At 39.2% G+C, this 12,659-nt stretch overlaps 3 protein-coding genes and 6 non-coding genes across 11 annotated transcripts; 5 read left to right on the top strand and 4 right to left on the bottom strand.

The window, feature by feature from the left end:
• The first annotated feature begins 5 nt into the window (after nt 1–5).
• On the top strand, nt 6–81 carry Y54E10A.28. Its single transcript, NR_050030.1, has one exon. It is a non-coding gene; the product is annotated as an Unclassified non-coding RNA Y54E10A.28 (non-coding RNA).
• Nucleotides 6–81, bottom strand: Y54E10A.19. The gene has a single exon (NR_050031.1). It is a non-coding gene; the product is annotated as an Unclassified non-coding RNA Y54E10A.19 (non-coding RNA).
• A 2,235-nt stretch (nt 82–2,316) lies between these two features.
• On the top strand, nt 2,317–2,406 carry Y54E10A.20. The gene has a single exon (NR_050032.1). It is a non-coding gene; the product is annotated as an Unclassified non-coding RNA Y54E10A.20 (non-coding RNA).
• Nucleotides 2,317–2,406, bottom strand: Y54E10A.22. The gene has a single exon (NR_050033.1). It is a non-coding gene; the product is annotated as an Unclassified non-coding RNA Y54E10A.22 (non-coding RNA).
• Nucleotides 2,407–3,113: 707 nt separating this feature from the next.
• On the top strand, nt 3,114–7,600 carry tyr-5 (Tyrosinase copper-binding domain-containing protein). Its single transcript, NM_058730.4, has 9 exons — nt 3,114–3,346; nt 4,036–4,180; nt 4,759–4,984; nt 5,030–5,216; nt 5,269–5,397; nt 5,441–5,513; nt 5,567–5,763; nt 5,873–5,976; nt 7,214–7,600. Exons 1-9 carry the CDS (start codon nt 3,188–3,190, stop codon nt 7,425–7,427), a joined length of 1,434 nt encoding a protein of 477 aa, NP_491131.2. The 5' UTR covers nt 3,114–3,187; the 3' UTR covers nt 7,428–7,600.
• Nucleotides 3,626–3,775, top strand: Y54E10A.21. Its single transcript, NR_050034.1, has one exon. It is a non-coding gene; the product is annotated as an Unclassified non-coding RNA Y54E10A.21 (non-coding RNA).
• Nucleotides 3,883–4,031, bottom strand: Y54E10A.23. Its single transcript, NR_050035.1, has one exon. It is a non-coding gene; the product is annotated as an Unclassified non-coding RNA Y54E10A.23 (non-coding RNA).
• Nucleotides 7,428–10,079, bottom strand: zip-4 (Transcription factor zip-4; the record flags this gene model as incomplete). 3 transcript variants are annotated; one of them, NM_001381600.2, is made up of 4 exons in its annotated part: nt 7,428–7,794; nt 7,847–8,604; nt 9,046–9,172; nt 9,909–10,079. In NM_001381600.2, the coding sequence occupies 3 exons, from the start codon at nt 9,169–9,171 to the stop codon at nt 7,722–7,724; spliced, it is 957 nt and encodes a 318-aa protein (NP_001368002.1). The 3 variants fall into 3 exon arrangements, with proteins under 3 accessions (NP_001368002.1, NP_491133.1, NP_001040703.1); NM_058732.5 differs by having other exon boundaries at nt 7,568–7,794; nt 7,842–8,604; nt 9,909–10,050; NM_001047238.7 differs by lacking the exons at nt 9,046–9,172; nt 9,909–10,079 and having other exon boundaries at nt 7,722–7,794; nt 7,847–8,541.
• A 331-nt stretch (nt 10,080–10,410) lies between these two features.
• nol-58 (Nop domain-containing protein) lies at nt 10,411–12,429 on the top strand. The gene is made up of 5 exons (NM_001393196.1): nt 10,411–10,540; nt 10,589–11,078; nt 11,127–11,311; nt 11,369–11,636; nt 11,718–12,429. The coding sequence occupies exons 1-5, from the start codon at nt 10,419–10,421 to the stop codon at nt 12,114–12,116; spliced, it is 1,464 nt and encodes a 487-aa protein (NP_001380042.1). The 5' UTR covers nt 10,411–10,418; the 3' UTR covers nt 12,117–12,429.
• Nucleotides 12,430–12,659: the final 230 nt, after the last annotated feature.

Genomic DNA, 12,659 nt, shown 5'->3' on the forward strand with positions numbered 1-12,659 from the left:
ATTATGCCTCAGCCTCAGCCGAAGCCGAATCCCAAGCCTAGGACTTAGACTAAGCCTAAGACTAAGCCTAAGCCTAAGCATAAGCTTGAGCCTACGCCTAGGTCATAGCCTGAGCCTAAGCGCTTAAGTCTAGGGATACGCCTAAGTCTGAGCCTAGGCTAGATCTAAGCCTGAGCCTAAGCTTAAGCCTAAGATTAAGCCAAAACTTAAGCCTAAAACTAATTGTAAGCCTAGGCCTCAGCCTCAGCCAACACAAGGCAGGCATAGGTAGCCTTGCAGACAGGCCTAGAAATGTTAGAAGTGGAAGCAAATTTGTGGGATGGAAGAGTTTTCCAATTTGGCGGTACTTAGGCCACCGTAACCAATTTTCGACCTTTTACGGTTCTTAATTTTCGACCAGAAAAAAACCAATGTTTACACTTTCCCCAATAGATTTATTCCCGGATTTCGTCAAAACTTTCACGAACTGCAAATAGAGAGAGACGCAGTGTTTCTGAATATATGTTTCCCTTTTTTCTCACGTAGTTTGGAATATATGTGAGACTTTTTTACAGTACCTTCGCTTATTTTTGGGCTTTTGGCGGAGAAAATTGGAAAAACTCGGCCGCGGTCTCTCGTTTCAAGGTGTGCGTCGAAAAAAATCGGTGGTCTAACTTTGCTTCCTGTTCTTTTTGGAACTTGCCTATATACCTGTAGAAAGCTATTTTAGCAACAACCCAATGACAAATATGAATCGGTTGCCGAATTTTTTATATTTTTTAGGCCGCCAATCCCAGACAGTTGTTCCTATCAATGCGGGTCAGAATGTGATGATAACCTTCAATTTGATCATCTGTATCTTAGATATTATGATGTCAATTGTGAAAACAAAAATGTTTTTGTGTTTTTCTATTCTTTCCTGCAAAATTTAAGATTAATACTACACGGAGAAGGGAACATAGATACCTTAAGAAACAATTAAAAATGGAAAGTTTGGGAACTACAGTAATCCTTAAAAGCGCGCACTTTTTTGCATTAAAAAAATCGGTCGTGTCAAGACCAGATCCCAAAATATTTTAAAGGAGAATCCCCACGACAATTTAATACAAGTGCGGTAAAAGTTTTGATGAAAACTGTGAGAAATTGAAATTTTAGAGTGCTTTAGACCAACATAGTTTTTTAAAACGTTCGTAACTTTTTTACGGTTGGCAGTACGCAAAAGTTTTCAACTAACAAAATGTTACCCTTCACTTGCTGCATATTTTGTTAGTTGACAAAATTTTTATAAAACTAATGGGAAGCGAGATATATGAGTTCAGCACGTTTAAATTAATTTTCAGTTTAGGATTGTGTTCCTTTTACCAATTTGTTTTTCACAAGACATAACAACGGAATTGTTGTGACCTTGATCTCGTGATAATTTGCTGAATACACAATTTGAGGTTGCAAACCTTTTTAAATTCAGTGTTCCTCGTGAAAACAAACTTTTATTTGGAATTTCGTGTTTTCAAAATAAAAATTTGTTTATTTATGTTTTGAACAGAAGTATCTTTTGTTGCCGACGAAATCTGAGCACTCGGAGATTTGAGATTCCAAGAGTTCTGCAGCGCCTCAAATGACAGTTTTATGAACTTCATTTAAAGTGTTTTTACAGTGCCCAAAATGGGAAAAACGGGAATTTTGTAGTAGGATTACTATAGCGGTAATGTACCGTGACTCCCCTGAGCTGCTCTGGAAAATTTAATTTTTTTGCGGGTTACTGTAGGGTCACTCAAAAAAAATATGTGAGGTAGACTAAAGTTTTACTACTGTAAGTGTGGATTACTGTACCTTTCACAAATATTTTTTTAAAAAATTAAAATTTCACCAAGTAGTACGGTAAACTATTCTGAGCAATTCTGGCGAATTCTTGAGATAAGGTCCCTAATCCAAAAGTCTAAGTCTAAGCCTAAGTCTAAGCCTAAGTCTAAGCCTAAGTCTAAGCCTAAGCCTAAGTCTAAGCCTAAGTCTAAGCCTAAGTCTAAGCCTAAGTCTAAGCCTAAGTCTAAGCCTAAGCCTAAGTCTAAGCCTAAGTCTAAGCCTAAGCCTAAGTCTAAGTCTAAGTCTAAGTCTAAGTCTAAGCCTAAGTCTAAGCCTAAGTCTAAGTCTAAGCCTAAGTCTAAGCCTAAGTCTAAGCCTAAGTCTAAGCCTAAGTCTAAACCGAAGTCTAAGCCTAAGCCTAAGTCTAAGCCTAAGCCTAAGTCTAAGCCTAAGCCTAAGTCTAAGCCTAAGTCTAAGCCTAAGTCTAAGCCTAAGCCTAAGTCTAAGCCTAAGTCTAAGCCTAAGTCTAAGCCTAAGTCTAAGCCTAAGCCTAAGCCTAAGCCTAAGTCTAAGCCTAAGTCTAAGCCTAAGTCTAAGTCTAAGTCTAAGTCTAAGTCTAAGTCTAAGTCTAAGTCTAAGTCTAAGTCTAAGTCTAAGTCTAAGTCTAAGTCTAAGTCTAAGTCTAAGTCTAAGTCTAAGTCTAAGTCTAAGTCTAAGCCTAAGTCTAAGTCTAAGTCTAAGTCTAAGTCTAAGTCTAAGTCTAAGTCTAAGTCTAAGTCTAAGTCTAAGTCTAAGTCTAAGTCTAAGTCTAAGTCTAAGTCTAAGTCTAAGTCTAATTCTAAGTCTAAGCCTAAACCTAGGCCAAAACCAAAGCCTAAGCCTAAGCCTAAGCCTAAGCCTAAGCCTAAGCCTAAGCCTAAGCCTTAACCATTGACTACACTTGGTTGTTTAACCCAGACTAATTTCAGAAATTTGTTGAACACGCTGAACTTTGCTGGGAGGAGTAGAAAGATTGATAAAAACTCGTTCCAACTATTTCCCCCTACTCCCGATAGACCCCCATTTGCCGAATCTCCTTCGAATTACTCCTTAAAGATTTCGACCTCCTCTTATTGTTAGAATTGCGCAATAGCTACTTAGTCAATCATTCATTTTCATTCAATCCGTATTTATTTTTTTGTTGTTGTACTGGTATTCTGAACGATGCTGTAAACTCGTTTTCCCCTTCTTCTTCGTTTTTCTCTGGATGAGACGTTCGTTTTCTCTTCCGGACGGAAAGAAATGCCAAATTATTGGCCTGATGAATGAATGTACACATGTCTTTTTTTGATTGCAGAGAAGCAGGAGACTCCGCCCTTTTCCTGGTTTCTTGGAGAATTTGAATTCAGTTGGAAAATATACACAAACGATGGTACTGATTCTACTACTACTACTACTACTCAACGGTTTTTTATTGGAACCTGTGAATTCTTATGTGACAGTTACTAAATATACAATTGGCAACAAGACTTATTATGAAAAGTTTGAACAGCCTTGGTTTAGGCATATGCATTATGATCATGATCCGGTGGGTTTTTGAACAAGAAAATGCGCGTCAAATATGGCGATTTCATAGTTTGTATTTTTTTTTCACCTAATACAACACTATATTTGACGCGCGAAAATTGGAGAACAATTAAGTTTGGAGCGTCAACACGTAGTGCCAGGCTGCCCATTACGGTTTGATCTACAAAAAAAGCGGGAATTTTCTGCCCAAAAAAAATGTGACGTCAGCACGTTCGTAACCATGTGAAATCAGTTGAGAACTCTGCGTCTCTTCTCCCGCATTTTTTGTAGATCTACGTAGATCAAGCCGAAATGAGACACATTGACATGTCGACACCACGTGCAACATGCGATTTTTTTTCTGAACTTGCGCGTCAAATATGGTGCATTTTGTTTGGTGGTAGCACAGTTTTTTCCCACCTATAGCACCAGTATAATGCATCACAGTTGACGATCAAAAAATTCAGTTTGAAGAACTACATGAAAATTTGGAAAACCATTAAATGCGCACTAAATACACCATATTTGACGCGCAATTTTTAGGATGGCAATGGACTTTTTTTTTTTGAAAAATGTGAAACTGGATATTTCACTACTACCATTTGCTTTTTCTACCACAAAATTATACCCCTCTTCGCCCCCCCCCCCCCCCCTCCCAATTCAAACACCCGAAAAACCAATAACCCATTAATTTCCTGTCATAATTTTCAGGTAGAGGCATCTGAAAAGGACGAATCAGCATTCGGAAAACATTTTGTACCGGAGGATGATGTGTTTATAGCTCCTGATTGGACAGCACATGAAGCGAAATATATGAGTTGTTTGAATAGAACATGTGTTTGTGGATATTTTAAAGGTAAAAGGAGGGTCTTGCCACGGAGAAAAAATTGCGCGTAAAACGTGGTGCTTTGAATTTGGTAACCGGAAAATTTGCAGATAAGAGGTCATGTGGGGTTTCTAGGCTAAAATGTGGATTTTAGGACATCATCAAGTGTCCCATATTGGCTGCCTAGGCCACCAGTAGAATTCTCCTTACAGTGTCTAGGCTATCATTGATTGACCAATCCAACGTTAGGATATCATCAGACAGAAAGATTATAATTGGTTGCCTAGGCCAACATTAGGCCATCACCCGAATTCTAGGCCTTGAACTGTATTTAGGTCATATTGAGTTAAATAGGCCATTATCACGTAACTAAGCTAAACTATATTCGACTAGGGTAAAATCAGTTTAGGGCCGTCATCAGGCCTCTTATGGTTAACTAGGCTAATGCTAGGCTAGGGGATTATCCGGAATATATATAGGCCGTCATCAAATTTCTAAGCCACAATCAGGCTCCTAAACCATCATGGTACCTAGGCCATTATTAGTTTGGTAGGTCAAAATGGATGAACTGATGCACCATGTTTTTTTACACACAACTTTCAATTCAGGAAGCGTGAAAAACGGAGAATGCTACCTTCCAAGCGGGAAATTGCTGAAAAGAGCTGTACGCAGAGAGCTGAGATCTCTAAGACCTGACGATCGGATAATGATCGAGAACGCGTGGAATGCGATGAAGAAAAGCGGTCTGTACAACAAAATCGGAAGAGTTCACAAGTACTCCGGTGTACACTCGGGACCTGCATTCACCCTGTGGCACAGGGAGTTCTTGAAGAGGTGAGCCATCTACTCTCGGAAGCTCCTAAACTTAATCATTTTCAGACTCGAACTAGCGCTTCGTGATCACATGAAAAACCCGGACTTCGGGCTCCCATTCTGGGACTCCACCCTCGACTCGTTGCTCCCTGAGCCCAAGGATTCTATTATTTTCTCGGAGCTCTTTCTCGGCGAGGTGGATGATAAGGGGTTCGTGAAAAATGGTCCATATCACAATTGGGAGACTATGGAGGTGGGGGAATTTCAAAATTCAAAAGTTAAATTTTAAATTGTATTTTGTACAGGGTCGGGCGCAAATATTCCGCAACTTTGGAGAGGATGATTCTGGGGAAATGCTGAACGACGCAAGAGTTGATTGGCTTATTAATAATCCCGATATTAACATGATTTTGGGGGCTACCATGCCATTATCGGTGGGTTATCTATGGAGCGCGGTTGTTACACGACTTTTTTCAGACGTGCCCCATGAACCATACTCTTGACGCTCGAATGCTTGAATTCTCCCATGATTATGTGCACTTTTTCGTCAGTGAGTTACGCTGCACCATATCTTACGCGCAAATTTAAAATCACAACTTTCAGACGGTGACATGAGCAAATCGTACTCGTCATCGAATGATGTATGTTTCGTGTATCATCACGGAATGATCGATTGGATTTTTGAGCACTGGCGCCAGAATATGCAGAGCCGAGAGGAACGGAAAACTGAGTACCCAAAGAGTGATGAAAGATGCTTCCCGTTCTGGCATAATGGCGATAATTCGATGCCTTTGTTGCAGGTATGATAGTTGTGTAGGCATAAAATGCCTGCCTACGCCAAAATGAAAAAACTAGGCGGTTGGCAGGCAAGCATCCTTGAACGGTTTTCAAAAAAAGTAATAAATTCAGCCTCTGAAAAACAAGGACGCGTTATCAAATGGGTACACAGATAACATGTATGAATACTATCCGAGGCCAACTTGCACCAGAGAAAACCCCGATTGTGATTCTCCGTAAGTTTATACTGTCAGGAAGGTCTCGCAGCGACTTATTTAGGAAGAGGGCAAAAAGAATGCGCGCCTTTAAGGAGTACAGTAACCCATCCCACGTGATGCCAGAGTGTCTCATTTCAGCTTGATCTACCTCGATCTACAAAAAATGCGGGAGAAGAGACGCAGAGTTTTCAACTGATTTTGCATGGTTAAGAACGTGCTGACGTCACATTTTTTCGGGCAAAAATTTCCCGCATTTTTTGTAGATCAAACCGTAATGGGACAGCCTGGTACCACGTGTCATCCCCAATTTGTTCATAATGTTGTTCGCGTTTTTTTTTTGTTGACAAGCTTTGAAAAGGCCGAGTAAGCGAATGAAATCGCTCGAAAAATATTGCGAAGTACCGGGGAGTGGGTTGCTGTACTACTTAAAGGCGCATGTCCTTTTTGCGTCAGCTTTCTTCAAGTCCAAGTTCAAGTTACCACGTGGTGTCAGGCTGTCACATTACGGTTTGATCTACAAAAAATGCGGGAATTTTTTGCCCAAAAAGTGAAGTGAGCACGTTCTTAACCATGCAAAAAAAGTTGAGAACTCTGCGTCTCTTCTCCCGCATTTTTGTAGATCAACGTAGATCAATCCAAAATGAGTTACGCTTTACATCACATTAGACGCACAAATTTATCCGGGGAGCCAATTTCAAGCTGTATTTTATTGAAAATCGAACAATTTCACAATTCCAACCAGTAGTGTTCCTTTCCTTTTCCGGATAAGTTTGAAATTGTAAATTTTTTTCGAGAAAAACTTTCCTTTTTGCGCGTATAATATTACGGAAGCACAAAATTCTGAGAATGCGTATTGCACAACATATTTGACGCGCAAAATATCTCGTAGTGAAAACTACGGTAATTCTTTAAAGGACTACTGTACCGGTTGTGTCGATTTAAGGGCTTACCTTTTGAAACGAATTTCCGTTCAAAATGTGGAAGATGTTTTCTACAGTTTTTCTATTAATATTTCATCGATTAAAATATGATTTCCGTAAATCGACACAAGCGCTACAGTAGTCATTTAAAGAATTACTGTAGTTTTCGCTACGAGATATTTTGCGCGTCAAATATGTTGTGCAATACCCATTCTCAGAACTTAGTGTTCCCGTAATATTTGCAGATTGACGCCCAAATTTATCCTAGGAACAGCTCCCAGCCGATTTAAAACTAAATGTTTGCTTTAAAAATCCAATTTTCATCTTTTTTCCAGTTATCTATTCTGCTACATTCCTCCAAATAACGAGCATCCGCCGAGCTGTGTGAGCAAAGTTCGTCGAAACGGAGTTTGCAGAGGATTCGAGGATTATCCTATTTGTTACTGGGGTCAATGTGTTGATGGGCGGTGTGATGAGACGGTGAAGGCGCCGAAAAGGCTGGAGAAATTCAAGAAGTTTGAGAAGAAAATTGTTCCTTTCATTATGTAAAGTATAATTTTCATTTCTCATATATAATTTTGGGTATAGCTTTCAAAGTTCAGGTTTTCTTTTTCTTTTTCGAAATCCATGTTTTGTCCCCATGTCCCAGTATTCTAGTCAATTCTTTTTTCCTAAAATAAATATACAATTTTTCGCAATATATAAACATGTTATTACACAAACATAGACTGGGTTAAGAATGGAATGAGTAATTTCAAAATTATTTTCCAACCGGGGAAGGGGTGCGATTACATTGATACATAAGAAATGGAATCTAAAACGAAGCAATCAAGAAAAAAAGAATCAATAATTTGATTTATTAAAGCTTTCCAGTGCATTTCGAGAGCTTTTCCTTGGTCCTTTCGATGTCGATTCCCTGAAAATTTCCAAATTAAAAAATATAGAAATATTCGCTACTGGCACCTCACTTTTCGCGAATTAGTTGCTTGATAAGTTGTTGGTCACGTTCCCGGCCTTCCCGCTCGGATTGTAGTTCTGCTTCAAGTTGTGTAATCCTTTTCTTCATCTCATCATACTCCTCGTCCTTCTGCAGTTGCAGCTCTTTCGCTTTATTTCGACTTTTCCGGACGGCATCATTGTTTCGAGCCCGTTTCAATTTATAGATGGGCTCCACTTTCTCCTTATCCGGCTTTAGATTGTATTTTCGAGCCTTGGTTTTTGGCACGAAATTTGGTACCGCTGCAGCAGTCTTTTTGGAACTTTTTGGTTTGTAATAAGAATCATCGACACTTTCATCGTTATCCGAAAGCGATGTTTCTCCTTCTTCCTGATAATCGTCGTAACACGAAGGTCGTTTAATAGCTCGGCGAGTTGTCATAGTTTTCGAAGTTTTCATCGTTTCCGGCTTCTTCTCCTCCTCGGTCTTCACCTCGAAATTCATTTTATATCCGTCTTGTTCCTCGTATTCACCGGGATTTCGAAAACCGGGGCCATAAGCCACGTGCCGTTCGTATGGATTTAGTTGCGGCTGCTCGTAAGAGTCATCATCGTAGAGAATATTTGCTTTTTGAAGTTCAGCATCATTTAAGTCGACATTATCCGCAGGAACATCCAAATCGGTAAAGCATTGTAGATAATTATCCAGATCCAGCTGGGTTTCCATAAAATCCACAGGATTTCGTTCCCGATCACGTTGTTGGAGGGATGCGGCGAGAGCAAGTGAGTCCTGAAATTTTTCGTTTTAAAATTTTTTTGAAGAAAATTTGGCACGGTGCAATTTTCTTCAAAGAAAAATATTTTTTAATTTAAAATTTTTTAATTTCTTGAGATGGCAGAATTTCAAATTTGTGAACCTAGTCCGCGGCCATGACCGCGACGCAACTGCACAGCGGAGCGGCTCGAATAAAATATTTATTTTATTCCGTTTTTTCGCCCAGTGATTTTTCAACGTTTTAGCTGATTCTTTTTGCTTAAAATGAGCGAAAAATTAAAAATAACTTTTTTAATTGAGCTGAGTCGCAGCCTCAACTTTTTCAGTAAATTCTGTCATCATAATGTTTTGTTTAGCATTTTTTTCAGGGGATGATTTCGGAGCATTGTTATAATATTTTCTTCGAGAAAAATGTTTCGCAGATCTCCATTTCCGTGAAACTTCCAAAAATCTCACTTGTCTTGTGAACATTCCAGCGGCCGCCGACGTCGACGCTCCATTATCCGGCATATCCGTTAACTCGTGAAATCGAGGCGGATTTCCCATCGATTTATTTCCTCGGGAGTAGTTGTAGTTGTACATTCTGGAAAAAAATCAATTTAATTGGTTTTCTTCGAAATCTTCAAAAAATCGATATTTACACTGACTATTTAAATTTTGAATCTTCGTTGCGAATTTATACTTTTAACTAAAAATCTATGGAAATACGTTCCAGAAAATCAAAAATGCGGGTAAAAGCGGGTCAAAAGTGAGTGGCATGACCTTATGAATCACTCGGCTTTGCGAAAATGTTCGAGAAAACCGATTTGCGTCAACATGGGCAGTGCTGACGCGTTTCGCACCGAATTTTCGGGTTTTCGCAATACTTTCTTCTAAATGGGGATTTTCCGGTTGGAAATTCTGAATTTTTGAGGAGAAAATCGAGAAAATAATTGCAGAAAAGTTATGGGAACTGATTTTCTGATAAAATGAGCAAAATCGACCGGTGAACTGGCAAAAAAGAGCAATTAACGAAGAGATTTATTTTTAAAGATAAAAAAAAGCTTTTAACAAGCAAAAATTCTAGAATTATATGAAAAAAGTTGAATTTTTAATAAGTTAAAATCGAAATGTCACGTGAAATATATTAATTATCGATTTTTTAAATTGTAAGGTTTTCGCTTCGAAGAAAAATCAATTCTAGCTATGTTAAAGCATAATTCAACGAGAAGAATGTGCAAAATACAGAAATATATGGCGAAAATTCTCTTTTCGCCATAAAAAAGTTTGCAAGCAAGGAAATTGCCGGTATTTTTTCATATTTTGAAGGAAAAAATTACATTTTTAAGATCCAATTTCGAAGAAGTCAATTGTTCTGCAACATTCCACGAGAAAAACATCCGGTTTCGAAGTTTTTCACAGATTTATCAATTAATCACACGAAAATCTGCAGATTAATCTGCGAGAATATTTGTGTGGAACGACTTGTCCGAGAGGAGTACACAGGCGTTGATTTCAAACTCCCGCGCGCGGGTCTCGCAACGATTGTTTTCTTTGGCTGTCTGCCAGCGATATTTTCTCCTCTTTTTTTGGCTAAACTGGTCCTATTTTCGAATAATTTCAGCCAAATTTCCAAGTTTTTATCTAAATTTTTGAAGGAAAGTGTATAAAATGATAATTTAAATGTAGTTTTGTCAAAAATATCCCTGAAATGTTGAAAAATCAGTCTAAAAACTTTATTTTCAGAGTGTAATTTAAAAATATCGATTTTACGTCTTTAATCTTATCTTATGATGTCCTTATTCTCTTAACCGGTTCATTACTTTATTTGCTATTTTACAGGTAAGAAGATGCTGGTCCTTTTCGAGGTCGCAGCCGGTTATGCAGTATTCAAGCTCAGCAATGAGAAGAAGCTGAAGAATGTGGATAACATCTGGGAGGAGTTCAGCACTGCCGAGAAGGCTCAAGAAAAGTATATATTAGAAATTAAATTCATTTTTTAAAACTGTTTTTCTTACAGCTTGCAACTGGTTTCTTTCAAGAAGTTCAAGACTACCGCTGGAGCCGTCGAGGCTACTTCCGAGATCACAGAGGGAAAGCTCAGCAAGACGTTAAAGAAGCTTTTGAAGTCGAGCGTCGACGAGACCGAAAAATTGGCTGTCGGTGATGCCAAGCTCGGAAACTTGATCAAGGAGAAGCTCTCTTTGAATTGCGTCCATGACAGTTCCATCAACGAGCTGATGAGAGGAGTTCGCGCTCATATCGAAGACTTGCTCGCCGAGCACAAGGAAGAGATGAATGCCATGAATCTCGCCGTGGCTCACTCGCTCGCTCGTTACAAGGTCAAATTCAACCCAGAAAAGATCGACACCATGATCGTGCAGGCTGTTTCTTTGCTCGATGATCTTGACAAGGAGTTGAACAACTATGTTATGCGTGTCAGAGAATGGTACGGATGGCATTTCCCAGAGCTCGGAAAGACTATCCAAGATCATCAAGCTTATGCTAAGGTAGGCTCACAGTGGTGAATTATCCGTATTAAATTATTTAATTTTCAGATTATCAAGGCCATTGGCATGCGACAGAACTGCATCAACACCGATTTGTCATCGATTCTTCCAGAGGAGTTGGAGGAGAAGGTCAAAGAGGATGCTGAGATTTCAATGGGAACTGACATTTCTGATATTGATCTCATTCACATCAAGGGTCTTTGTGACCAGGTCATCGAGCTCTCTGCCTACCGGTTAGTGAATTTATACAATTTCTTATTCAAAACAAATTATTTTTTAAATTTTTTCAGTGCTCAACTCTTCGACTACCTCAAAAATCGCATGACTGCTCTCGCTCCAAATCTCACAGTTCTTCTCGGAGAGCTCGTCGGAGCCCGTCTCATTTCTCACGCTGGATCTCTCGTTTCGTTGGCCAAGGCACCAGCCTCGACGATTCAAATTCTTGGAGCCGAGAAGGCTCTTTTCCGTGCTCTCAAGACGAAGAAGGATACTCCAAAGTACGGATTGATCTACCACGCTCAACTTATCACACAAGCCCCACCAAAGGTCAAGGGAAAGGTTAGTTAAATACTTTATTGATTTTTCTGTTAAACTTAAAAATCGGCAAGGACCTTAAAAATTTTTTTTTTTTAATTCCAGATGGCTCGTAAGCTCGCTGCCAAGTGCTCTCTTGCCACTCGTATCGACGCACTTTCCGACGAATCCGCCACCAACGAGATCGGAATCGAATGCCGTGCCGCCCTTGAGAACGTGCTCAGAACCGAATCAGAACGTGGGCCATCCAAAAATAAGAGCTTTGGATCCCACCGACACGACAAGTACGAGTTCAAGAGTGAAACATACGAATACGACGCGTCTGCTGACACTCCAGCCAGTCGCAAGCACAAGAGATTCGATGATAACGAGGAAAGCACGAACGCAATCAAGAAGATGAAGATCGAAGAGGTTAAGGAGGAAGATGAAGCAGAGCCAGAGAAGAAAAAGAAGAAGAAGGAAAAGAAAGCAAAGAAGGCCGATACTGATTCTGATGAAGAATAGATGCAATTGGGGTGCCGACGAGAGTGATAATCCGTTTCTTTTGTTGTAATTCGTGTTTCTGTACCACGAAGACTGTATGTTCTTGTTGATTTGACTCGTTATTTCTTGCTAGTATCAGGTTTATCAGATTTTCCCCATTGTTAACACATTCTATCTGAAATCTCTTCAAACACAAAAACTGTCTCCTCCTCAAATTAATTTTTATCGTAATCACTTGTTTTTTCTTTTTACAATTCTTTGCCCTTGTTGTTTTCCTTATTTGTTATGTTGTCCTTTCCAAAAAAAAATGTTGAGATAAAAATTGGTTTCAAAAAGCTTTTATTTTCAGGGATTATCTTATCGAGAAAAGCATGAGAAAATCAAAAATTGAAACTGTTTAATTGCCGTACCCTTTGTTTAAAGGCGCAGAGGTTAAGCGTGGTAAGACCCATATCATGATATATATATACCCATATCTATGAGGGATGCGCCTTTAAGTGGATACGGTAGTTTTTTTAAAAGTTGATTTTGTTTGTTTTTTTATTAAATTTAATTACATAACTA

Source organism: Caenorhabditis elegans, chromosome I (assembly GCF_000002985.6).
Source record: "Caenorhabditis elegans chromosome I".
Lineage (NCBI taxonomy): Eukaryota > Metazoa > Nematoda > Chromadorea > Rhabditida > Rhabditidae > Caenorhabditis > Caenorhabditis elegans.

What these genes read in the sequence shown, in the direction of transcription:
- tyr-5 (NM_058730.4), top strand. Translation starts at nt 3,188, where the DNA reads ATGGTACTGATTCTACTACTACTACTACTACTCAACGGTTTTTTATTG. An exon ending in TTATGTGCACTTTTTCGTCA is followed by an intron (nt 5,514 to 5,566) that starts GTGAGTTACGCT and finishes CACAACTTTCAG; the next exon opens with ACGGTGACATGAGCAAATCG. An exon ending in ATTCGATGCCTTTGTTGCAG is followed by an intron (nt 5,764 to 5,872) that starts GTATGATAGTTG and finishes TAATAAATTCAG; the next exon opens with CCTCTGAAAAACAAGGACGC.
- nol-58 (NM_001393196.1), top strand. Translation starts at nt 10,419, where the DNA reads ATGCTGGTCCTTTTCGAGGTCGCAGCCGGTTATGCAGTATTCAAGCTC. An exon ending in GCCGAGAAGGCTCAAGAAAA is followed by an intron (nt 10,541 to 10,588) that starts GTATATATTAGA and finishes TTTTTCTTACAG; the next exon opens with CTTGCAACTGGTTTCTTTCA. An exon ending in ATCATCAAGCTTATGCTAAG is followed by an intron (nt 11,079 to 11,126) that starts GTAGGCTCACAG and finishes TTTAATTTTCAG; the next exon opens with ATTATCAAGGCCATTGGCAT.